The sequence below is a fragment of the Lepidochelys kempii genome, chromosome 14 (assembly GCF_965140285.1).
Source record: "Lepidochelys kempii isolate rLepKem1 chromosome 14, rLepKem1.hap1, whole genome shotgun sequence".
NCBI lineage: Eukaryota > Metazoa > Chordata > Testudines > Cheloniidae > Lepidochelys > Lepidochelys kempii.
Genome location: NC_136393.1, coordinates 14,678,482 through 14,705,726, shown reverse-complemented (window position 1 = coordinate 14,705,726; position 27,245 = coordinate 14,678,482). Strand labels below are relative to the sequence as shown.

Below are 27,245 nucleotides of genomic sequence, written 5' to 3'. Positions count from 1 at the left end.
GGAACACCAGGGAGAAATGGTGCATAAAGGAAAGGCTGGTGTAAACAGGTGGATGATAGTCCCCTGTCACCTCCAGATGACCCTGAGTAGTGAAAAAACTTCTCCCAGGGGAATATCAAGTGTAAACACCATTTTGCATCACCTGCTTTTTTACCTGTAGCCAAGCAATTAAAAAAACCTACCTCTGCAGCCATAAGGTAGAAGTGAATTTTATTAGCAACAAAGAGCCCTTGTGGGCTACAGGGAGCAAGTCTGCCCTTACTGCTTCAAGGTAATGGATGCTGCTTCAAGGTAATGGAGCCGCCGCTGCTCACCATGACTGCAGGATACAGTGGCTCTGTGAACGTGGTCAGGAAGCGGTAGATGAGGTTCATGGTGTTGGTGACACCATAGAAAGTCAGGGAGCCAGCAGCATAGTCCAGGAAGATGCCGATGGTCTTGTAATAGCTGCCCTTCACCACGGTTTGGATGTTGTTGTGCCAGACGGAGAACTTCAAGGAATCCCACTCCAAGCACCAGGAGGTATTGTTCCGGCCAATCAGGTAAAAGATACAGCTCTTCCCAGTCTTGTGCATATAACTGTAGGTTGCTCCCAAGCAGACCCATGAGTCTGAGACCTCGACTTCCCAGTAATGGCAGCTCTCACACAAGCTGCGGGTACACAAGACCTGTGGCCAGTGGTTGAATCCCTGGCAGGACCCAAAGAAAGACTCCATCAGGATGCCCATGTTCAGCACGGAGTGGGTCTCCTTGAACAGCAAGAGCTCCTCGCTGGCGGTGTTGGGATCGAAGTTCAGATTGCAGTAGTCTGTTTCACAGGAGGCAAAAGGAGATACAGCCAAAGTGAATCCACTCCTGACAGGTGTGGGGAGGGAGGCGTCAAACTGTGTTCTGCTCAGTCTAGTTCCATTCCCAGACCAGGAGGGTGGGGAACACTATGATGAAGGGACTGATATTAGCCATTCCTACCATGAAAGTGGCAAGTGGCTGTTTCCTCTCTCCACAGAGAGGATTTGCAGCTAGTGGCAAGAGAAGTGGTGGTCATGTAATGCACTAAAAAAAATCCAATACATGCCCAATTTACTCTGGGAAGGACTATGGCAGATTTCGTCCCGCCTACACTGGCATTACCCCAAGGTTATTCTGACTTCAGTGCTGTTAACGCCTGAGTTTTCCCTGGTGTGACTGAGAGAAAGCCACAAGGGCTGCTGCTCGTGTCCTAGACAGCACTGAGCATCCTGTCAGTATTTAAAAACATACTACTGCTTGAGACACGTGCAAGCTTCCCTTCTGGCACAGAAGTAGCCTGAAAGAGCAAGCACCATATGGAGCTCCAGATCAGAGCCTTAGCTGCAAATTCAAGTGGTCCATGTAGGTCATAGTGTATGGTCTCTTTTCCTTGTGCTCCCCCGTCTGTATCCACCTCTTCTTACCTTATGCTTAGATTGTAAGCTCCAAAGAGGTATGTCTGTTCTTTTTGTTTGGTTCATACAGTGGGAAACACAATGGGGACCTGGCCCATGACTAGGGCTCCTAGGTGCTATAATCATACAAATAATACCATGAACATTTTTTATTACTCTTCTGTCCTGTGCTCTGAAAATGTAATATGCTGTGTAGGTAAAAGTGTGCTTTTTTGCAAGAAAATGTCATATGTATCTAAAGTTAAAGGAAAAAACCCACATGGTGTAATATTGTATCTGAGAAATAACATATGATCACATACGTGTAGTACACTGCAAGGGAGAGGAGTCAAAATTGCGTCTACAACTGGCCTGTCCTATCTTCCAAATATTTAACTGTGCAGCCTTAATTGTCTCCTCCTTGGCTTTTATTAAAATAAAAAAAAACAGTGAGGGGGAAAAGAGAGGGAAGAGGAAACCCCCCAGTAAAACAAAGCCACTTTCCTCTCCAGAACGTTTGAAACTCTCTGTTGGCCGACAAATTGGTTGTAACAAGTGTAAATTCCATAATATGAAATTATTTGGCTAGACACCTCTAGGAACACTCTATCCCAGGTAATTTAGGGGGAAGCTTCTCTACTGTGCAACTTAACTGGTGTATGGGAGACAACAACACTTCTCCTTCCAATTCCTAGAGTGAGTTACAGCAGGTGTCCCACCTGTGACCCTTAAAAGGTGAGTGGCAGCTCTCCCTGAGCTTGCCACACCTTCAGCATGCTGTTCACTCTTCTGCTAGTTTAGCCCCACATGATGTACACGGGGCTTGCGGCCTTCCAGAACATCACTCAAGGTCTGATCCTGCTCCCATTCAAGTCAATGGGGATATGGTCATGTCCATCATTAGCCTAGTTAACCCCCCTCTGTAAGATGTCCTGGCTCACATGCACAGTACATTTTTTATTTTTTTTTATTTTTCAGTCAAAATAAGCCCAGTTTTCACTGAAGCACTTGGACTCTTCTCATTGAGGACTGTTGACACAGCAAAGCTCAGTTTCTATCCTGAGCTATTTTGGCTGTAGAGTGGCTTCAAAAACCTGCAAGATTATTTTTAATAAGTATATTTTCCCCACTCTCCTGGTACGCCAACAAGCCAATCTGATTTTTTGGAACAAAATGGATCTTGAAGCCAAAACAATCTTTTTTCTAAATTTAATTTAGCTAGAAAGGAGAGTGTTTCAAGAAGTTCTGAATAACTATATAAATAGGGGTGTAGAATGGATACAGCAGCTTTAAGTATCGCAGTTGTCTCTTCATAACAAAATAATTTAAAAGTCCTGTAAGATAAGACCCCCTTCTACCTTGTCTCTCTAATCAAGAAGTTATGCATATAGGGCCCAGTCCTTCTCTGAAGCCAGATGCAAAATTGGGCTTAGGTTTTTTTTTTCTTTTCCCTCCAAAGACAACTCCCACCCAGAACTTTTCATTATTTATGCTGTGGGCTAACTTTTTGCTTATAATTCAGCCAATGAAAATAATTCTAGTCAGTTTCACTCTCCAGGATAGTGCTGCAGGGTTTGGGTTGTTGGAGAAAATTTTAATTCAAACAAAACCCTTTTGATAATTAAGAAACTTAAAACATTTCCCTTCACTTTAGGGTTTGTATAGGAAAAATAATTGGTCTCAAAACTAACTTTAGTCTTAAATTCTCTTTTGTGCAATAGCTAACTTTAAATTTGTAACCAATACTAAGATTACTTCATATCACTTTTCCTCTTAACTCCTTTCTATTAAGACATGGTAGATCCAATTCGGGACAGATACAGAACACAAAATCCTAGTACTAAGTAGAAATGAATTGTGTTTTTTTTAAAGTACTTTCTCAGGTATTCTTAAAACTAGGCAGAGCTACCTGGCTTTGCTCTATTCTGAATATAAAGGAATACTTTTTTTTTTATGAGCCTGAATCCAGCCTTAATTCTGCAAGCACAGTTTAGACCTACAATTAATTGCAGTTGCAAATGTTAGACTAGATCCAGTTACTTCATTGTGCCCACAAATCAAGTACTTAGGCTACTCAATTTTATCACTTGTGCCTGCAATTAGTTGCAATTGAAAAAAACCACAAACAGACAATTGTGTCTGCAAAATTAGAGATAATATTTCAAAAGCAGACCCATACTGTTAACAACATGATATCTCATCAAAAATACACTAATGATTAAAGGAACATTGTTAGTTTTTTTAATAATACCCCTAATTTATATTACACAAACTTTAGATTATTACAACTGAAATAATTTAAAAAATCTAACTCACCTGTTACTATATTCATTTTATTTTTTGCATTTCTCTCAGCTTAGATAGTTGTCAATTTCACTTTTGTTCAGTCAGCTCCTAGTCTACTTCAAGCTGGGTTTTATCCCAGAATGCCTTGGCACTTAGGTTTCAAGAACCAGGGAACCTGTTTCCATTAGAATTTCAAAACAAATCCATAGAAACATGGCTTTTGGTCTTGAGTTTCTGTAAAACTAATTTTTCTTAATTTTTTTACTAAACCTAAATTTTGGGTTAAACCTGACCTGATGGCATCCTCTGGGTCTATACTGAAATCTCTCCTGATATCAACAGTAAAACTACAGGTCAGGCAACCTTTGCTTTAGTCTGAAATTGTTTAAACAAGATGCAACTAGTAAACTGATTGGAAAGACGCCTATGCATTTCCTGCTTTGACGGACATAAGGTCCATGGTGAGGGCTTCTTTGGCCCCTGTCATAGTATGAGCCAAGGCATCTCTAAACTCTAGCTGCAACAACCTCTGTGGATTATTGCACCCCTGTAGTATAGCTGGGCTTCGAAACACCCCAGCACCACCTGATGTCTTGGAGGTTCTGCAGGTAGGGGGTGGCTGCATAGAGGCAGATATTTTGGTCATGTGCCTGCTAGTAAAGCTCCCTACATAGAGGGGTTCTTTATTGCTGGTTTGCCAATGAATTTCCCGTAGGAACTGTGTGGAAGCAGGTACCAGGCATCGTACTGTGTTCAAGTTAAGTGGTTAGAGATCCTCTGTTCTCATTAGACTGAATGGCACACCATGACTTTCGCCCATATTAAAAGTGGCACTTTGGATAGATAGTAGGGGGATGGGCTATATGTGTGTGTGTGTATGAACTTCATAGACATGAGGCTTTCATCCAAATCAAAAGCCTCATGTCTATGAAGTTCATACACACACACATAGCCTATCTCCCTACTATCTATCCAAAGTGTCACTTTAATATTACTTGGCACTTCTATAGAGCCTTTCATCTGAAGAGCCCCAAGCACTTCACGAAATCTTCACTAAAGAAGCCTGAAAACCTCCCTGTGAAGTAGGTAATGGCCATGGTCCAAATGGGTGAAGCTGACACTGGGGTCTTCCCAGGGTCACCCCAAAGAGTCGGTGTCAGAGCTGGGAACAAACCCCCGACCTCCTGACTCCCATTCTCTTCCCACGAAACAATGCTTCCTTTTCAACGGGAAGCGTTCTCTCCATTAAGGGCCAATCCTACCCTTGTTTAAATAACAGCAAAACTCCCATTTCCAGCAGTGCCGGGTTCAGGCCCTTCGATTACAAGCTCTTTGGGGCAGGGACTTTTCAGTCCCGTTTGTACGGCACCAGTTACATATGGAGATCACATGACACACGGCCACTAGTCTGTTGCCCTGCAGATGACCGTTGTGTCTACAGTTCTGCTGCACTAGCCAAAGTGGCCCATGTCTGCTCCGCACAACTCACATTGTTCTCGCAATAAACATTTTGCTGCATCTTTGGCTGGTCTGCCCAGTCTTGTGTCAAACTGTGACAACTTCAGCTTGTTGAGCTCCCTCAGTTGAGGACACTCTCAACTCGAGCAGTTACCCTGCACCCTCCCCAGAAGCCAGAAAAAGAAGACTGGTGAAAAGGACAAATGTGGTACCAACACCTACATTTCAGGAGGCTCTTCCTGTCCATATCTGCTGGTATCACCTCATAGGGTTGCATTGTTATTCCTGTAAGATGAAAGAGACACAGCAGGGGCTTACGCTGCTTGGGAAGTGCAGGTGGATGTGTGAGCTCTGAATTAGATGGGTGGGGTGGGGGCAAAAAGCCACCACCTTTCACTGGGGACCTTTATCCCTCTCCCAAAGTGAAGTGTGCTACAGGCTGGAAAATGTTCAGTTAAGGTAACTGGCCCATTTTGACACATCTCTGCATTTGTGTGCTCCTGGCCAGAGCTGGACCCAGAAACCCTGAAATACCACAAGAGAAGCTGTTCTTACAGTATTTCCCAGCCTGGTCAGAAACCTTTTAAGTCTGTTCTCCTAAGATTTCTAGCAATAGGAGTTTGGACAAAGTACCTGACTTTGGATGTGTATTCAAACTGAAGCCTTGTGAAATTAATCCATCCCTATCATGTGTGACCCTGACTGGGTGCGCCTCTGTATTCATATCCTACACAGTACTATAAAAATCTTTGCACAAAATATGCCTTGAGGTATCATTTGAAAACTAATCACTCAATGCTCAATAACCTCATGGTGAAATGTATGCAGCAACATTGCGTGTAAAAGTATGAAATCTCCCCTGTATAATGTTAAAGCACGTGTTCAAACTCACATAGCCCTGATTACCAAGGCACAAAGCCTTGGTAACAAGCAGGGAGAACTGGAGGTCCTGGTGATGTCAAAGAACTATGACGTGATTGGAATAACAGAGACGTGGTGGGATAACTCACATGACTGGAGTACTGTCATGGATGGTTATAAACTGTTCAGGAAGGACAGGCGGGGCAGAAAAGGTGGGGGAGTAGCACTGTATGTAAGGGAGCAGTATGACTGCTCAGAGCTCCGGTACGAAACTGTAGAAAAACCTGAGTGTCTCTGGATTAAGTTTAGAAGTGTGTGCAACAAGAGTGATGTAGTGGTGGGAGTCTGCTATAGACCACCGGACCAGGGGGATGAGGTAGATGAGGCTTTCTTCCGGCAGCTCACGGAAGCTACTAGATCGCATGCCCTGATTCTCATGGGTGACTTTAATTTTCCTGATATCTGCTGGGAGAGCAATACAGCGGTGCATAGACAATCCAGGAAGTTTTTGGAAAGCGTAGGGGACAATTTCCTGGCGCAAGTGCTAGAGGAGCCAACTAGGGGGGGCGCTTTTCTTGACCTGCTGCTCACAAACCGGGTAGAATTAGTGGGGGAAGCAAAAGTGGATGGGAATCTGGGAGGCAGTGACCATGAGTTGGTTGAGTTCAGGATCCTGACGCAGGGAAGAAAGGTAAGCAGCAGGATACGGACCCTGGACTTCAGGAAAGCAGACTTCGACTCCCTCAGGGAACAGATGGCCAGGATCCCCTGGGGGACTAACTTGAAGGGGAAAGGAGTCCAGGAGAGCTGGCTGTATTTCAAGGAATCCCTGTTGAGGTTACAGGGACAAACCATCCCGATGAGTCGAAAGAATAGTAAATATGGCAGGCGACCAGCTTGGCTTAATGGTGAAATCCTAGCGGATCTTAAACATAAAAAAGAAGCTTACAAGAAGTGGAAGGTTGGACATATGACCAGGGAAGAGTATAAAAATATTGCTCGGGCATGTAGGAATGATATCAGGAGGGCCAAATCGCACCTGGAGCTGCAGCTAGCAAGAGATGTCAAGAGTAACAAGAAGGGTTTCTTCAGGTATGTTGGCAACAAGAAGAAAGCCAAGGAAAGTGTGGGCCCCTTACTGAATGAGGGAGGCAACCTAGTGACAGAGGATGTGGAAAAAGCTAATGTACTCAATGGTCAGCTCCCAGACTGCTGCGCTGGGCATCACAAAATGGGGAAGAGATGGCCAGCCCTCTGTGGAGATAGAGGTGGTTAGGGACTATTTAGAAAAGCTGGACGTGCACAAGTCCATGGGGCCGGACGAGTTGCATCCGAGAGTGCTGAAGGAATTGGCGGCTGTGATTGCAGAGCCATTGGCCATTATCTTTGAAAACTCGTGGCGAACGGGGGAAGTCCCGGATGACTGGAAAAAGGCTAATGTAGTGCCAATCTTTAAAAAAGGGAAGAAGGAGGATCCAGGGAACTACAGGCCAGTCAGCCTCACCTCAGTCCCTGGAAAAATCATGGAGCAGGTCCTCAAAGAATCAATCCTGAAGCACTTGCATGAGAGGAAAGTGATCAGGAACAGCCAGCATGGATTCACCAAGGGAAGGTCATGTCTGACTAATCTAATCGCCTTTTATGATGAGATTACTGGTTCTGTGGATGAAGGGAAAGCAGTGGATGTATAGTTTCTTGACTTTAGCAAAGCTTTTGACACGGTCTCCCACAGTATTCTTGTCAGCAAGTTAAGGAAGTATGGGCTGGATGAATGCACTATAAGGTGGGTAGAAAGCTGGCTAGATTGTCGGGCTCAACGGGTAGTGATCAATGGCTCCATGTCTAGTTGGCAGCTGGTATCAAGTGGAGTGCCCCAAGGGTCGGTCCTGGGGCCAGTTTTGTTCAATATCTTCATAAATGATCTGGAGGATGGTGTGGATTGCACTCTCAGCAAATTTGCGGATGATACTAAGCTGGGAGGAGTGGTAGATACGCTGGAGGGGAGGGATAGGATACAGAAGGACCTAGACAAATTGGAGGATTGGGCCAAAAGAAATCTGATGAGGTTCAATAAGGATAAGTGCAGGGTCCTGCACTTAGGATGGAAGAATCCAATGCACCGCTACAGACTAGGGGCAAATGGCTAGGCAGCAGTTCTGCGGAAAAGGACCTAGGGGTGACAGTGGACGAGAAGCTGGATATAAGTCAGCAGTGTGCCCTTGTTGCCAAGAAGGCCAATGGCATTTTGGGACGTATAAGTAGGGGCATAGCGAGCAGATCGAGGGACGTGATCGTTCCCCTCTATTCGACATTGGTGAGGCCTCATCTGGAGTACTGTGTCCAGTTTTGGGCCCCACACTACAAGAAGGAAGTGGATAAATTGGAGAGTCCAGCGAAGGGCAACAAAAATGATTAGGGGCCTAGAACACATGACTTATGAGGAGAGGCTGAGGGAGCTGGGATTGTTTAGTCTGCAGAAGAGAAGAATGGGGGGGGGTTTTGATAGCTGCTTTCAACTACCTGAAAGGGGGTTCCAAAGAGGATGGCTCTAGACTGTTCTCAATGGTAGCAGATGACAGAACGAGGAGTAATGGTCTCAAGTTGCAGTGGGGGAGGTTTAGATTGGATATTAGGAAAAACTTTTTCACTAAGAGGGTGGTGAAACACTGGAATGCGTTACCTAGGGAGGTGGTAGAATCTCCTTCCTTAGAGGTTTTTAAGGTCAGGCTTGACAAAGCCCTGGCTGGGATGATTTAACTGGGAATTGGTCCTGCTTCGAGCAGGGGGTTGGACTAGATGACCTTCAGGGGTCCCTTCCAACCCTGATATTCTATGATTCTATGATTAGATAAAACTGGTCAAGCAGGTCTTAATCACAGGGGTGTGTATTTACCTCAATTTGCATGTATGCTGTATACAGTCCTCAGACAGTGAGAGGAAAAAGGAAGACCACAAAGAAAATCTGAATCTCAGCAAACAGAGGGGACAGAAGGAACCACATGAACCTCTTCCCACCCCCAAGACTCCATGTCTCCTTGCTCAGCTGGAAAGAACTTTATCTAGGGGTCACACTCAGGGAAATGCATTTCAAAGGGTGACTGTACTCTAAAAATGAGGGGCAGAAATACCCCAAGTTCTCTCCCTATCCATCTCTTTTCAACCTAAGACTGCAAAAGAAACAGCCTATGGACTTTGGGGGCAGATCCTGACCTGAAATTTGGTCAGCAGTGATACTGGGAACCTGTGGTAAGAACTTCACCTTGAACCACATCTAGTCTGTTTAGTACTAGGAAGTGTTTTATCTGTTTCTTGTAACCATTTTTGCCTTTAATGCCTTATTACTTGTACTCAAAGTCTACCTCTTTGTAGTTAAAGAAACATTTTTGTTCTTTAATCAAAATTAATCCAGTGTGGGTAATTCCATTTAAAAGGGGCAAGTTGTTGTATATTAGTCCCTTACAGGGACAACCAACCTTTGTTATCTGAACTGTCCAGGAGAGGACTGGACAATGCAGAACAAAATACACATTTTTGGGGAAGGGCTGAGATTGGGAGTGTGGTAGAGTCCCCCTACAAGTGGTAATTAAGCCTGGTGGAAGCCAGCATGTGACTGAAGAGAGGCTGTAGCCACACACACATCCTCAGAGTTTTACCTGCATGCTGGCAGGCTGTTGGTGAGCTACCCAGGTGGGAGCTACAGAAGTAAAGCATTAAGAGGCCTCTAAAGTTGCAGGGCAGGGGTGACACAGCCCCTCCCCAGTCTGATTGCATCTCAAAATGCCATAGTGGCATAGTCAGCAGGATTTATACACTGCTCGCTATCTGAAATGAGATTCATACTTTAAGTACCCGGGTCACAGTTTTAAGTGGCTGGGAACAGTCAAAGGTTAGTTTTGTTGTTTTCTGTTTGCATATTTCAGGTAAGGGAACTAGAAACAGTAAAGCATAAGCAGGAGTGAATACCAGCAAAGCATCGATAAAGCTAGGGCTGGCCAGGCTGGAGAAAACACCAGCTACCCCCAGGTTAGCTGATAGCCACTGGAGGATGGTATGTAGAGGTAGTGGTGGAAATTGTCATAGACCCATTGAAGTGAATGGAGCTCTTCTGACCTATGCCAGTCAAGGGTCTGGTCCTTGGTGACTGAACTGGAGGGACAGTCTGTTCTGACTGGAGCTAGAGGAGGGAGTCCCCACCGTGGACTCCAGCCCCCTTTTCTAGTGCCCCAATCGAGAAGTTAATGGGAAGACGCTGGTGGCTGATAGCACATTCTACGGGCAAAAGCATGAGCACTAAATGGGAAAGTGAGCTGGAGGAGACAATAGGACTCAGTGTAGGAACAAGAGCCCAGAGATGAGACTTCACAGGCTCGGAGGTTCCTCAATAAAACCCTGTGACGGAAGTGGGAGGTTAGTACCCCTGAAACTGGATACATGAAATTATGAGGAACAAAGTTGTTCAAAGCCAGTGGGTGACTAGGTAGCTAAGCAATTCAAGAAACTATTCATCAGATGTATCTTCCAGTCTCTTGCTCCATAAAGGGTCTCTACTTGGGCTCCCAATAGAAGGCTGGTGGCGCTAGATCCATAGATGCAATCTCTGAATGCTCTGCAAAGCAGCATCGAGGGAGTCAACCGACCTATTGTCTAGACCAGCCAGATATAAGTTCACAGTCATTCGTGAGAGGAGGAGGAGTTCAAGGGAGGAAATGGTGACCACCCTAGACCGGAGAGGCAGGGGATATTTTGGAGTCCCGACCTGGTCTATAGTCCATGGCAAAACAGAATTCCCCACTGAAAACCTGGTGAGGGTGGGGTATTCCCTGTTTGAGCCACTAAAAATGTATATGCCATGGCCAGAATTCTGTACAGGGAGATCAGTAAGCAGGATGCTTTCCTAGCCATCCAAAGGAACTGGAACCTGGGAATGCATTGCACAGAAAATGCCCCCTTTGGGGGAAAAACATTCAGATCTCAAAGGAAGAAGCTCACTCACCTTTCATGAGGATTTTATTGATGAAGCAGAGGCCAACCATCGCTAGCTGAGCCTTCAGGTCACCCAGAGTCTGTCTAAGGCTGACAAAGCTCGAGCTCTCCTCGCACTTCAGACTGACGACGGGTTCAGTGCAGGCTCCCAACTTCTTGAGCTTTGGGAATTCCTAGCAGGACAGAAACTTTTTTTTTTTTTTTTTTTTAAAAGAAACCTCCTCAGCGTTCATGGAAACCAGGCCACGGGACGAGATCTGATCCCCTTCCTTCCATGGACTCCACAGCGTGAAAGGGACTTCTTGGAGAGTAAGGAGACCCTAAACTGGGGTAAGCACACTGGAATCTGACCCATAATGAATTTTTCTAACTCAGCCCTCTCACCAATCTGCTCAGAGGAAGGATCCAGAGTGTATGTATGAAGGGGTACATGTCAAGAGGACCCCCTGGCTTGACGTGGTTTCCATCATATACAGGGTTTACAGTTTGGTTCAATGGCTCTCGGCACCCCCACTATACACATTGTTCCAGCACCCTGCCTCAGTGCAGAGACCTACTCTGCAGCCTATGCACCATTTAAGTTCCACTTATGCCCTCAAAATAGGGTTTAAGTAGTGCACAGGCCGTGGCACAGGGTGGAATTGCCCCTTTCTGAAGGACTTGTTTGGATGAAATAACAGACTTTATAGCCACTCGAACGGCCAGACAAGATCCTTTCCTCCATTTTGCTGGAGTCTTTGTTATCCAAGTAAATCCTCTTGGATTTCACTGAAACATTGACTTCTTTTTTTGGTGTTAAGAAAAGTTCCCCGCTGCCTCAGAACAGAAGCATGCAGTCCAGAAAAAACAAACAGTTGCGCTTAAAGCAAGGATTAGTAGCATATGCAAGAAAGAACATTTAACAGCTCTATGTGGCTACTGTGATGGTCCAATTTGTTACCATCTCACTGGACGATTTATTTCCAAAGCTAAAGAGGTTTTTTAAAAACAAAGTGAGTTTTAAGCCTCTTTCGATTTGGGAAATTTGGCCTCACTGTTAGCTTCCGAGGGGGGTGGGGGTGGGGGGGCTATGTTGATTTACACTAGCCACGGGGCTGGCTTTTTGGCTCATTCAGTCTCAAGGTGGTTATGGTCCTGTTGCTTTGATTGTAGGAGGGTTCCAAAACTTCAAATGGAGTTGTGGGAAAAAATTCCCCCTACTTTGTACCCTATTAAATTCAGAACCAGGCAGATGTTTACCCAGCATGACGTGGCTTAGCTTTTGAGTGCATAATATTCCTCATAAATGTTTGAATTAGAGGATTCCCATCTGTTGATTTCCATATAAAGCCTGCAGTAAAATATATTCAGTGTGTTTCTCTTGTCCCTACCTTCATCAGTCAGACAGAACCAGGTTTTTGCAGAGCAACTGGGATGATTTGTATTGGTTTCCTGTCTTTCTCTTGGCCAGACCAGAACCTGCTAATCTTAAACACGTTTAGTAATGAATTAAATATTTTGCATCCTTGGACTCCAGAGTTTTGGGTTCAATCTCTGCTGTACCACAGCCTCTGTGTGAACTTGGTCAAGTCATTTACACTCTCCATGCCTTGGTTTCCCATCTGTAAAATGGGGATAACTCCGAGACTATTTGGACTGTAAGTTTTCTGTGGCAGGGGCTGTCACTTTCTATGTGTCTGGGGTGCTAGGTCCTGTACGATGACTCCCATCTTGGCTAGGGCTTCTAGGTGCTTCTCTAATAATAGATTCACAGATTAAAGTCAGAAGTGGGGGAGGGATAGCTTAGTGGTCTGAGCATTAGCCTGCTAAACCCAGGATTCTGAGTTCAATCCTTGAGGGGGCCACTTAGTGATCTGGGGCAAAAATTGGGATTGGTCCTGATTTGAGCAGGGGGTTGGACTAGACCTCCTGAGGTCCCTTCCAACCCTGATATTCTATGATTAAGGGGCATCTCTGGTGTCTAGTCTGACCTCTTGCATAACACAGGCCATAGAACTTTGCCCAGTAATTTCTGCCTCATGCCCCCACCTTCTGTTTGAGCAACAGCATCTCTTCTAGAAAGGTTTCAGAGTAACAGCCGTGTTAGTCTGTATTCGCAAAAAGAAAAGGAGTACTTGTGGCACCTTAGAGACTAACCAATTTATTTGAGCATGAGCTTTCGTGAGCTACAGCTCACTTCATCGGATGTGTTTCCACAGTATGCATCCGATGAAGTGAGCTGTAGCTCACGAAAGCTCCTGCTCAAATAAATTGGTTAGTCTCTAAGGTGCCACAAGTACTCCTTTTCTCTTCTAGAAAGCTATCCCAGTCTTGATTTAAAGACTCTCAGTATAATAATCTGTCAGCCTTTAGCTAAAATAAAGCAAATGCAAATAGACGATCTTCGCATTTGAAGTTTATTTTACCCCTTCACATCAATCAGAGGGCAAAGATGATACTGTAACTGTTAGTTTGTGATTATAATGAATAACGGTTGCATGCCATAATATTCCCCCTTATGTTCCTAGTCCCCATGGTTCTGTTTCCTTGGCTGATAAAGTGAAAATGATCAATAAAAATCGGTGCAGTAGTGATGGCTACAGGGTGTTCATAACTACTCTAATCTGAGAGTACATCTGCACCTGGAGGTGGGGGTGTGATTCTCAGCTCAGAGGTGTACTTGTGCTAGCTCTCCTTGATCTAGCACGCTACAACTAGAGCGTAGTTGGGGCAGCATGAGTGGCAGGGATGGGCGTTCTGTGTACGTGCCCATCTGCGACTCTAGGTGTGTACTCAAGGTGGTGGGGCTTTATTAGCATGCCAGCGCTCTTCAAGCTGCCCTGTGTATCCTCAAGCTGGGAATCCCACCCCAGCTTCTCCCTGCAGAAGGTGCTGTAAGGAATGATCCAGAAAAGCGGTCTGTGAGACCCTTCTCAGCTACTCCAGCCATAGCCTCTACTCACCAAAAGTTGGTATAGGAAATTCACTACTGTACTTCTTGCCTGTAGCTGAAATAACTGCAGGGGGCAGTGGTTGATGATGTGGATGCTGAGCATCAGGCCAGACCTCTTACACAAGGACAACTGGGCCATACTGATGGGTGCAGTTTACTGTGGTCACAGGTTGGAGGGGTGAACTCTACCTGCAGGAACTGTTGGTCACTTGCATTGTCAAGGAGGTCTGTCAGCCAGAGGTTCTGCTTGTTGAGGTCAGCAAGCTTCCCTTGCTTTTGCTGAACGGAATTCCCCAGATGGATCAGGGCTGCTCTCTCCTCCTTGTCCAAAAACTCCAACACCTTCACCTGCATTCGCTTGATCTCCTTTATAATCTCTGCAAAGCTTTGGTTCACCTCGTCTCTTGAATTCTTGACCACTTTCTGGGTGGGAAGGAGACACACACACACACACACACACACACGCACTCCAGTCACTGCTCTTTGTAACGCACATGGATTCAAGACTTGATGTGCTGATGCTCTCCCAAAAAGGGCCTCCCTCACTCTCTCTGAGCAGGTTCTGGGCTATTGGCTCAGTAAATAGGATAACAAGAGGAAAAGGCCTCTGCCCTACAAGGATAGTTAAAGTACCTTTGGGCAGATTCTGCTGACCCTAGCTCATGCTGAGTAGTAGCTCACTCTGCAAGGGGATCGCTCCCACAGCTCCTCAGCATGTTAGGGGATCGGAATCTGACCCTCTTGAGGATCCTGCCTTGTAAGCTCCTTGGGACGGGGACGGTCTTTTGGTTGTGTTTGTACAGGCCCTAGTACAGTGGATCATGGGCTACTGTTGGGGCTACGGGGTGATACAAATGAACAATAATAAAAAAAGAGTAACTTTGTTCCTTCCTTGGAAAATCTTCCAATATTTTCTGTAATGTACACAAATGCCATTGAATTGAGGGTCTCTTTGCTTGCTCAGTTACAGGGAGAGTCCCTAATACTAGGTACCTCTGAGGGTAGAGACCCGCCCCCCAAATCTCTGGATCTCATGTGATACAGTGGCTCTTGTTTTAAGATCCACCATATTAAAGACCCTCTGACAGTTTGCCGTTTGGGAAATAATTTGGTTCATGCTGAGTCTAACGTATTCAGAGTGGAAGCAGCAGTTTTACCGTGAGATAGATCACCCTCCCTTTGTGTTTGTGACTGTCTGATGCCATCATCAGGATCTGGTTTTCCACATTGGCTTGTATTCTCTTGGCCTCCACCTGGGAAAGGAAGAAACATAGGATCATAGAATATCAGGGTTGGAAGGGACCTCATGAGGTCATCTAGTCCAACCCCTTGCTCAAAGCAGGCCCAATCCCTAATTTTTGCCCCAGATCTCTAAATGGCCCCCTCAAGGATTGAACTCACAACCCTGGGTTTAGCAGGCCAATGCTCAAACCACTGAGCTATCCCTCCCCCCCCCCCGTGAACATATTTACATTCACTGTAAATATATTCTCACCCTACATGTAGCATTCCATGACTACACAAATGCAAAATTCTCTGCAGAAGCCACTGGTCACTGAAGAATTGTGCTCCCGAATCTCAGCTTTCACTTAACAAAAAAAAAAAATCAAGTTCCGATGGTTGGGAAGACTTGGAAATCTGATGCAGTGTTGTCCTGAACCTGAGACAGCCTGTAACAATAGTTCTGAGTTGTCAGCTACTCCCATTCATCAAGGGAGTGTTCAATCTGAAACCTAAAGAGGATAATTTACATATCCATATTGTCAGTGAGTTATCTGCTAATCACTAATAAAAATATCCAGCTAATTGGCCAGTCCCTCAACAAATGTAAAGCAGCATAAGTCTATTAATACATATTTTCCATTTACATAGTGCTTCCATTTCAAAGCATTTTAGAAGCAGGAATCAGTAGGGCTCATCAAAAATCTTCCATTAATTTTTTTTTATAGAGTGAAATGGGGTTTTTGACTTAAAAAAAAAAAAAAAGCCAGCTTTCCATGGGAAAAATTGATTTTTCAATTTTAAAAAAATCAATGCTTGAAAACTGAAATATTTTGATTCAGATATGCTCCAGCCATGCCTCAAGGAAGAGGTGGTTTAGGTGCCTCATGCTGCCATTATGCACCAGGGCCCAGGACTCCCACGATGCACTGCCTTCTCCTCAACATTGGGAAGACTGTGATGCATTAAGGGAAATGTAGTCTGCTTGGGAGCCTAGCCCATAGAAGAGAATTCAGACATGAAGTAACCAGACTACAACTCCCATGAAGCATTGCAGAATTTCCAAATTGAAATATTTTGGATTTTGATTTTTTTCACGGAAAAGTTGAAATTTCCTGGGGAAGCCCATTTTCTGGCCAGCTTGAAGGATCATTTAAGTGCCTTGTATAGTGGAATAGGGCAGCTGTTTAACAGTGCACAGCTAACACTACACAACAGGTCAGGTAGGAAAGTGAAAATTACCAGATCCACTTGAAACTGGAAAGGGTATTTAGATTGGCTGAATGTAACTGGTCAAAGAAAGGTTTCAGAGGAACAGCCGTGTTAGTCTGTATTCGCAAAAAGAAAAGGAGTACTTGTGGCACCTTAGAGACTAACCAATTTATTTGAGCATGAGCTTTCGTGAGCTACAGCTCACTTCATCAGATGTTTACCGTGGAAACTGCAGCAGACTTTATATACACACAGAAATCATGAAACAATACCTCCTCCCACCCCACTGTCCTGCTGGTAATAGCTTATCTAAAGTGATCAACAGGTGGGACATTTCCAGCACAAATCCAGGTTTTCTCACCCTCCACCCCCCCACACAAATTCACTCTCCTGCTGGTGCTAGCCCATCCAAAGTGACAACTCTTTACATAATCAAGTCGGGCTATTTCCTGCATAGATCAAGGTTTTCTCACATGGGGGTGGGGGGGATGTGAGAAAACCTTGATCTATGCAGGAAATAGCCCGACTTGATTATGTAAAGAGTTGTCACTTTGGATGGGCTAGCACCAGCAGGAGAGTGAATTTGTGTGGGGGGGTGGAGGGTGAGAAAACCTGGATTTGTGCTGGAAATGTCCCACCTGTTGATCACTTTAGATAAGCTATTACCAGCAGGACAGTGGGGTGGGAGGAGGTATTGTTTCATGATTTCTGTGTGTATATAAAGTCTGCTGCAGTTTCCACGGTAAACATCTGATGAAGTGAGCTGTAGCTCACGAAAGCTCATGCTCAAATAAATTGGTTAGTCTCTAAGGTGCCACAAGTACTCCTTTTCTTTTTGGTCAAAGAAAAAACCTGCCCAGGAGACGGGCTAATGTCCCTAACTCTTATCAAAAGAGGCCTTTCATGACCACAAGTGATCCTTGAATTTACATCTCATCAGAGAGGTGGTACTTTCAACAGCACAGTCCTACACACAAACACCTTCCTGGGATGTTGGTTCAGTAGTAACCATGAAGGAATGCCAGCTTCACAGCTTCTGGTAGCAGCCTGTGTTTCCTGGGTGGTCTCACATCCAAGTGTGATTAACAGTAATAGTATAATAAATGTACCATAAATTCACACTGTGCTTTACAGAACATGGTCTCGTCCTGCAAAAAGCTCCTTGTACACAGACCTCTTCACTCCCCCATAGGGCCTTGAATTCAAAAGGTGCTCTACAGTAAGAGATGTTCCCTGCCTTCAAGAACGTATTGCCCAGGCCTCACCCTTCTTAGTCTGAGCTCTAACAAGCTCCCAGCCCTGAGGAGCATGACCGCAGAAAAGCATCTGGCAATTTCTCGGCTCAGCTCCCTGCAGACTATCAAAACGCAGACTATCAAAAACCCAATGTTCCAACTGGCGCATCAGCCAAGCCTCTCCTAGGACACTATTACAAATGACAGATCCACTGCAAATTAACTTTATTCCAAAGGAGCAGATCAACAAATGGCCCTGCTTTGGCTTCAGCAGTTTCATTCTGTCTGTTTCTGCACTGATTGACTTCTAAACAACCAGAAATAGAACAGACAGAAGAATACCTGCATCTCAGGGAATACTGGGCTATTCATTGCTAAGCGCTCAGGACCAGCTCCTCGTCTGCTGCAAGTCAGCAGAGCTTCTCAGATGTCAGTGGAGCTGGGCTAATTTACACTAGCTGAGGCTCTTGGCCCACGATACAGATATAAAAGAGCAAAGGCATGATATCTGGAGTTACAATCGGTTTCTGCCACATATTTATAGCTGAGCAAAAGCTCTTTCCTATTCTATGGGCTCTTCCTGGCGCCCATAACAGTGCTACGTGGGCATCAGTTCTATTAACCCTTCCCTCCAGCACTATCCGATTTCCGCAGAGAAGGCAACGACTGTCAGGAATCCGCTGTGCGCGGTTGCCGTTGTTCCATGACAAGATAAGCATGCTCAAATCTTGTGCTTCAGCATGGCAGCTGAACTCCTTGCTGAACCCAGGAAGGCCAGTTCAACAGCCTCCATCCCTGTGTCTCTGCCTGGTTGGCCAGGTCCACTAAAGAGAGGTTTTTTCCTTCCTCTGAAGCATCAGGTGTGGCCACTGCCAGAGACAGGACCTTATGGGGAGTTGTTCAAGGGCATGTAGATGCCCGATTCCCATCGACTTTCAGAGCCTTTGAAAATCTCTGTTCCTAAATGTGTATCATGTCTCAGGACATTATAGTTAGATGTTATTTTTTTAAAATTAAAACTTGGCATTGAAGACATGGATACAGCAGGCAGGAAGCAATAAAGGGTAAAAGAAATGGGCACATGACAACCGGCATATGGGAGAGCTTTAAGCACACACTGTTGAAAAGAAAGGATGCTTCTGTGAGCTCTTTTCCAAAGCTCTCAGCAATGGCCTAATTCTGCTCTGATTGAACTCAATGGAAATTTTACCATGGACTTCAATGGGAGCAAAGAGAGAGGCCATCAGGGGGTACTTCTGAAAATCCTATTCAGCATATTTATACCAGGCTGCTGAATCTTAACCAGGTGCCTTTTTATGATTATTTCCCCTCTTTATAGTATTCTGAAGTACGGAAAAGATTTATTCCTTCCAATCCCTGCCCCCTCCCTTTTCCCTATTCTCTACTCCAAACTAATCAGGAAGTGACACGGCTGTTGGAGAACCCAATGGGATTACCTCCCACTGTAACCCATACACCTCCTGGGTGTGGTGCTCTGTCCCATCAAGTGGTACTGAGACCACTTAGAGAGAGATTAATGAGTTTGCTCTACAGCCTTAGCTAATGGCCATGTGGCTTTTAGCTCATGCCGTGGAGGCTCACGCATTTAGCTCCAGAGGTCCCAGGTTTGATCCAGCCCACCGATGACTGGGGTCTGTCAGTGTTACATCACCACCAAGAATGCAAAATTCCATTCAACGGTTTCCTCCTCGACACTTCTTATGTTCACTTGCAGATGGGCCTGTCTTTAGGGTTCCCTCCCCTCCCCCCACCCCCAAAGAGTTTAGCTTCCACCCTCATCAAGTTCAATTGTCTCAGAGGTCTTCATTTGTTCAGAGGATAAAGATGTTGGAGGCCAAGTGGAGGTGGAGTGCTTTGATCCAATTTAGTAAGAAGCATTACGTCCCCTTCAATAAGGCTGGGGAAAAAAGCATTTTCCTCACATCTGGTTGGTGGTGTAGCCGGGCATACATGTTCCCCAGTAGACAGAGGCATGGATTGATTAGATCAGTTTTTCCTAGGGAATATTTCAGGTCTCTGCATCCCAGATTTTTTTTTTTTTTTTTAAATCTTGGGACAGATCCAAGCAGTTAGCAACTTGTTGCAGGCATTTTAGACAAGCTGCTCTGGAGTTAGGTACAAATTTACTTGTTCTCTCAAGAGAGCCACCTACTTTAATATCCCTGGAATTGCCTGCCCTGGAAGGAGACTGTGAATTGACTATACAGAGGGTGTGTCTCCACTAAAGGCCTGATCTAATTCTCCTTGAAATCAATGGACCAGACCCTCACATGTGGAAAATCAGCATAGCATCATTGATAGCTGATGATTACACCCATAGTCATCCCATGGATTCCAGTGGGTGTTGTAAAAAGAAAAGGAGGACTTGTGGCACCTTAGAGACTAACCAATTTATTAGAGCATAAGCTTTCGTGAGCTACAGCTCACTTCCTCAGATGCATATCGTGGAAACTGCAGCAGGCTTTATATATACACAGAGAATATGAAACAATACCTATTCCCACCCCACTGTCCTGCTGGTAATAGCTTATCTAAAGTGATTTCCAGCACAAATCCAGGTTTTCTCACCCTCCACCCCCCCACACAAATTCACTCTCCTGCTGGTGATAGCCCATCCAAAGTGACAACTCTTTACACAATGTGCATGACAATCAAGCTGGGCTATTTCCTGCATAAATCCAGGTTCTCACATCCCCCCCACCCCCATACACACACAAACTCACTCTCCTGCTGGTAATAGCTCATCCAAACTGACCACTCTTCAAGTTAAAATCCAAGTTAAACCAGAACATCTGGGGGGGAGGGGGGGGAGGAAAAAACAAGAGGAAACAGGCTACCTTGCATAATGACTTAGCCACTCCCAGTCTCTATTTAAGCCTAAATTAATAGTATCCAATTTGCAAATGAATTCCAATTCAGCAGTTTCTCGCTGGAGTCTGGATTTGAAGTTTTTTTGTTTTAAGATAGCGACCTTCATGTCTGTGATCGCGTGACCAGAGAGATTGAAGTGTTCTCCGACTGGTTTATGAATGTTATAATTCTTGACATCTGATTTGTGTCCATTTATTCTTTTACGTAGAGACTGTCCAGTTTGACCAATGTACATGGCAGAGGGGCACTGCTGGCACATGATGGCATATATCACATTGGTGGATGTGCAGGTGAACGAGCCTCTGATAGTGTGGCTGATGTTATTAGGCCCTGTGATGGTGTCCCCTGAATAGATATGTGGGCACAGTTGGCAACGGGCTTTGTTGCAAGGATAAGTTCCTGGGTTAGTGGTTCTGTTGTGTGGTATGTGGTTGTTGGTGAGTATTTGCTTCAGGTTGCGGGGCTGTCTGTAGGCAAGGACTGGCCTGTCTCCCAAGATTTGTGAGAGTGTTGGGTCATCCTTTAGGATAGGTTGTAGATCCTTAATAATGCGTTGGAGGGGTTTTAGTTGGGGGCTGAAGGTGACGGCTAGTGGCGTTCTGTTATTTTCTTTGTTAGGCCTGTCCTGTAGTAGGTAACTTCTGGGAACTCTTCTGGCTCTATCAATCTGTTTCTTTACTTCTGCAGGTGGGTATTGTAGTTGTAAGAAAGCTTGACAGAGATCTTGTAGGTGTTTGTCTCTGTCTGAGGGGTTGGAGCAAATGCGGTTGTATCGCAGAGCTTGGCTGTAGACGATGGATCGTGTGGTGTGGTCAGGGTGAAAGCTGGAGGCATGCAGGTAGGAATAGCGGTCAGTAGGTTTCCGGTATAGGGTGGTGTTTATGTGACCATTGTTGTAGTGGGTGTTGTATCACTCTGTGAGTGAAGAAACTATTGCAAAGTCATTAACTGCCGGGTTGGTTGTCCTTGCGATGGTCACACATCTGCACGGTGATGTGTTTGATTATTTTGGTGCATTACATGCACAGGGCACCTTACAACAGTGGTTGTACCAGTGCATTCTGGGGGATTCCTGAAACGCCTATCCCATAATGCACAGCACTGTGGCTGAAAACAAGAGCTTCTGGGTAATTTTCAAAAGTGAAGTACTCCACTGTAGGCTGGTGTTAGAACTCTCTGAACCAGGACAGCTTCCCATTCGTACTGGTTCAACCAGACTTCTGCTAAAGATCTGACATAGGTGTTGTAACTAATTATTATGACCAGAGGTCTGGGGTGGCTGGTTTGTGTGGGTGCAAGTCTTTGCACAGGTGTTGCAAGCACAAGGAGTTCCAAAGAATGGTTCCTTCCCATGCTTTTTATGCAGTGTAGGCAGGGCTTTATTTCAGATCTAGATAGCTGCTTTTCTAGATAACCCCACTCTTCTTCCTTATTAACCCCCCACCCCCTACCCCCTTAGTCTGGGCTCAGAGGAAGAGAGACATCCATACTTACCACTTTCCTGGCTCTCTCCTCTTGTAGTGGGATTGCATCATGGTTCTTGTGTTCCTCTCGGATGCAGGTGTAGCAAACTAACCCACCCTCCGTCCTACAGTACAGCTCCTGCAGCTTGTGGTGTTTCTGGCATAATCTGGCTTTCAGGTCACCCATGGGTTCCAGCAGCTGGTGGTTCCTAAAAGTTTTGTCTTCATAGTGCAGCTGGGTATGGTTTTCACACAAGGAAGCCATGCACTGCAGGCAGGACTTGATGGACTTCACTTTCCTAGAGGAGCAAAGATCACAAGGGACGTCATTTGGACCCGCTATGGGAAGCTTGGCTGTCGCCTGAGCCTCCTCCCGGGTGAACTTTTCTGCTATTTCTCCAAGGCTTATATTTTTGCGGAGTCGAGGCCGTGAGCTGAAGGGTTCTCGGCACTGTGGACAGTAGGGACATTCCCCAATCACAGCTTGGTGGTCCCAGTAATCCTGCAAGCAGTCCATGCAGAAGTTGTGCCCACAGGCGGTGGTGACTGGGTCTGTGAACACCTCCAAGCAGATCGGGCACACGATGTTGTCCTCAAGGAAAAAAAAATTTGTGTTGCTCATGGTGACAGAAGCCTCAGCTGGGATGCTCCCTCCCAGATCTGGGTATCTAGAGTTCTGGGAAACATGAACAGACACAGGTTTACTCATTGTATTCATCTTTCAAGACACTCTGTGGAAAGTGATTAATAGATTTGTATCATTTTTATGAAGCTAGATATTCTGATGTGAGAGATCATTAATAGATTTTTAAGGCAAGAAGGGACCGTTCTGATTTTCTAGTATGGCCTGGATAATTCAGGAGGTCAGTACTTCTGGTGGAACTCGGGCATATCAATTGATGGAGAATCCATAACATCCGTCGGTAACAGGTGCTGGAACTAGGAGTGCTGGGGGTTCTGCCACACCCCTTGGCTTGAAGTAGTTTCCATCGTATACAGGGCGTTAGGATATAGATATTCAGGCCTGTCTGTAAAGGCCTATATGCTAAGAATTTAGGTGTATTCTTATCACTTGGCTAGTTCTAGAGGTATAAAAAAGAGAATCAAAATCACTGTCGGCCGGTGTAAGGGCCTTCTCTTACTGTGACAGTCTGAGGCCCTGTGCTTAGGCTAAGGCCTTTGGCTAAGCAACAGAGGCAGCCATAAGCTGGGAAGCGACCGGTCACATCCTCACATTCCAAACTAGTCACATTGAAATAAGGTGCTAATGGGCTGTTAGGCATTATCAGGACAGGATTGTATTCCTATCGCCTCCAGAGAAAGGGAAGTGCCTAGAAGATGTAAAAGGAAACTTAGTTTGATAGCATCCTGTCTGGCAAGAACTCACTTATCAATAGTTGGGATGTGAAATCCTCATTTCTGTGTTTGTTCTATCACTGTAGTCTCCATTTCCCCATTGTTTGTCTGTATAATCTCTGTCTGGTTCTGTGATTGTTTCTGTCTGCTGTATAATTAATTTTGCTGGGTGTAAACTAATTAAGGTGGTGGGTTATAATTGGTTAAATAATCATGTTACAATATGTTAGGATTGGTTAGTTAAATTTCAGTAAAACGATTGGTTAAGATATAGCTAAGCAGAACTCAAGTTTTACTATATAGTCTGCAGTCAATCAAGGTGTGTGGATGTGTGTGGGGGAAATGGGAACAGGGAATGGGGGTGGGGAAATTGGAATCATGTTTGGCTAAGGGTAGGAATGGGAACAGGGACACAGGTGTAAGGCTCTGTGGTGTCAGAGCTGGGAAGGGGGACACTAAGGAAGGAAACTGGAATCATGCTTGCTGGAAGTTCACCCCAATAAACATGGAATTGTTTGCACCTTTGGACTTCGGGTATTGTTGCTCTCTGCTCATGCGAGAAGGACCAGGGAAGTAAGTGGGTGAAGGAATAAGCCCCCTGGTTCAATGGCTCTCAGCACTCCCACTATACAAATTGTTCCAGCGCCCCGTAGGTAAGTTCTTCCGATAGTTCCATTACCGTTACTGTCAAAAATGTGCACCTTATTTCCAGTGTGAATGTGTGTAGCTGCAGCTTCCAGCTGCTGGATCTCATTACTCCTTTATCTGCTAGGTTAGAGTCCTCTCCTTTCAGTTATCTTGCACCCCCCCACATGGGTGTGTATTCTTTTTTTTTTTAAACAACAAACAAACCAACCATGTGGCCCTTCTCTAGTCCCTTTCATTTAAAGATCTCCATGCACTTCCCAGATGTTAATTAAGCTTCACAATCACTAAATAAAGTATTTGTCATTGTCTCCAGCTTACAGAAGTGGACACTGAAGCACAGAACAGTCGAGTGACTTTCTCACAGTCACTGAGAGTACGTCTACACAGCAGCTGGCCCACACTGCAGGGCTCAGTGTAGATATTTGGGCTGGAGTCTGGGCTCTGAGACCATGTGAGGGGGGAGGGTCTCAGAGCCTGGGCTCTAACCCAAATGTGAACATCAACATTGCTACTTTATAACCTGAGCCTGCATCAGCTCACCTGGGCTCTGAAATCAGTGCTGCAGGGTTTTTTTTTTTTTTATCACAGTGTAGACATATGAGCTGGGAATGATAATCGGGAGTCCTAGGTCCCATGTCCTACACTGTCGATAGATGTACTTCTCTGTATCTAGGCAAATACGCTTCTGCTTGAGCAGTTCCTTTCTGTGGATCAATCTGCCTCCATGGCTCTTTCCTTGCTTCCTAGCTTGGAGTGCCTGTGGGGACAGCATACTCTATTGCTGTGTGATAATAGTGAGGGAATAGTACAAGAACTCATAATGTTGAGTCTTTGTTAGCTAGGAGAAGGATGGTCACAATAACAAGACCAGAGACACTAAGATCAGCATGAACAGTCATAGTTGGAGTTTTTCCCAGTAGCGCCACATAGAGGTTGGCTACTACAAGTCTATCTTTTTGGGGTATTGGCAGCCCACCAAAAAGACACAAGGGATCAGAGCAAGGGGAACATGAGGAAATGCAGGACCCCAACCCAGGTGTGGACTGTTCTCTAGCACAGTTGAGCAGGTGCAGAGACCGTATGTCCCTTTGGAAAGTCTGAAGGACCACAAACAGGCTACTTTGGAGAGGGCAAGAGACAACCCTCCTCATTCAGCTGAGATACTCAAATTCATTGGGCTGAAAGACTCTCAGGGAAGAACTATTTTTCCGGACAAATTCAGTTTTGGACTAAATGAGCTCATCTCCCATTGCAATCAATAGTGACTGGCTTATGGCAGGGCTGAATTTGGGCCATTCTCTTGACATGGCAAAAACTGCCTGTAGAAGATGATAGTTCATCATGTCATTACTAAAGACATGAAATCTTGTTAATTTCCTATAGAATATTCCAGTGGGTGGTAGGTGGTGACCAATCCAAAGATTTACAAAGTGAACGGATTTTATGGGCCTACCAATTCTGGGTCAGTGATCATTCTATCGCAAAACCAGACTGTGTCAAATGCCCCATACTTACCTGATCTATTTGGATATGAGGTCACTCATGCCTCCCCATGCCAATGAGGAAGCAGTTACATGGCAATACCAAAGGATATTCCCTGACAGTTGCCACTTAGACAGCCTGGCGCCCCTTCCAATGACAAGTCACTGATTGGTTTTTGTTCTCCCTGGCCCTTTAGCAGCCCCCCTGAGGACTCCCTTCCAGTAGGCAGCCCTTCATGAGACAGCTAAGTCTTCTGGATGACCTCATAATCCAAACTCAAGCTTCACTGAATATTCCAATTATGATGCCATCAGACAGCGTGATCCACTGGAGAGGCTGAATTTACTTGTCCATTTCCTTGGAAGAAGGGTGCTGGAATGAACCTCAGAGGAGCTGCACAGGGAGTGGAGACACTAGACTAGCAGCAGGCACAGAAATGTGGCAGTGTTCCTTTCTTAAGAGTTCTGCTTCTTAAAAGCTCTTGGGCAAAGCTCCAGACTGTAACTGGAGGCCAGCTATGTTGCAACATGCAGCCCAACTATACTCCCTCCTTCAGGCTTCAAAAAAGAACTAGATACATTCATGGAGGATAGGTCCATCAATGGCTATTAGCCAGGATGGGCAGGGATGGTGTCCCTAACCTCTGTTTGCCAGAATCAGGGAGTGGGCGACAGGATGGATCACTTGATGATTACCTGTTCTGTTCATTCCCTCTGAAGCACCTGGCATTGGCCACTGTCGGAAGACAGGATACTGGGCTAGATGAATCTTTGGTCTGACTCAGTGTGGCTGCTCTTACGTTCTCCCTCCCCTACTGCACTGGATCCGAACACTCCTGAATGTTAGAAAACTTCAGAGCCTATGCCCATGCAGAAATAGTAAGAGCTGTATGTATGTAGTAGTAAGAGCGGGTTTCTTCACATGGGTTCACTTTCATCTTGTGGTTAAAAAATAGCTCACAATAGATCTTGTAACATGCCTGCTGTGGGGAGCAAAGAAATGGCTTGAAAACACAGAGATAAATATTTGGAATAGCTCAAGTTTGAGGATAGTTAATATCATAAGGGACAGATTTCTTCCCCAGATTCCACCAAGTTGTGGTCTCCACAGCAACCCACCTAGTGACCATGTATTTTCAGTCTGATGCAGCCGTATTAAACTGTTAGTTGTAGAAAACCATCTACCTGGCTGACAAAGATTCTGAACTATTTTTCTGATACTGTACTCACACGAGTCAGAATCCGTAAACGCTTTGACAGGTTAAGCGGGCAAAAGCTGAGCAACTGAGGTGCAGTTATAAATGGACTTCCTATTTTGAAATGCTGCTTACAGGGCTTGCTTTGTTGTGAATGCCAATGAATGTGCAGAGACAGGGTGCGTGAGGTAGTATCTTTTACTGGGCCAACTTCTGTTGGTGAGACACATAAGCTTTTGAGCATACACAGAGCTCTTCTGCAGGTAGCTCGAAAGCTTGTCTCTCTCACCAACAGAAGTTGGTCCAATAAAAGATATTCCATCGCTCATCCTGGGAGCAACACTGCATACAATGAATGTACATGCAGACACAACCCAACTTCCTATTCTGCCAAAGCAGTTGGCATTTTGAACCTGAAACTATTGCTAGCTGTGGTCTGTCACCTTCCGAGGCAGGTCAGGGGCTTGGGAAAAGCTTTTGAGTTCAGTTTGCCAACAGCTCCTGGACCATAATCGAAATAATTTAAGACGTCTAGTTTAAAGAGATCTTCATAACCAGAACCCCAACATAGATGACCTGATAGATGCTGCTAATGTTATGGTGATTAGACACTGTTAG

The 27,245-nt window shown here is 45.2% G+C and overlaps 1 protein-coding gene across 1 annotated transcript; it reads right to left on the bottom strand.

The window, feature by feature from the left end:
• Positions 1 to 266: 266 nt before the first annotated feature.
• Positions 267 to 22,568, bottom strand: LOC140898022 (E3 ubiquitin/ISG15 ligase TRIM25). The gene is made up of 6 exons (XM_073311396.1): positions 21,978 to 22,568; positions 15,081 to 15,176; positions 14,113 to 14,346; positions 11,002 to 11,164; positions 5,370 to 5,432; positions 267 to 808 (listed from the first exon to the last, which is right to left on the bottom strand). The coding sequence occupies exons 1-6, from the start codon at positions 22,566 to 22,568 to the stop codon at positions 267 to 269; spliced, it is 1,689 nt and encodes a 562-aa protein (XP_073167497.1).
• Positions 22,569 to 27,245: the final 4,677 nt, after the last annotated feature.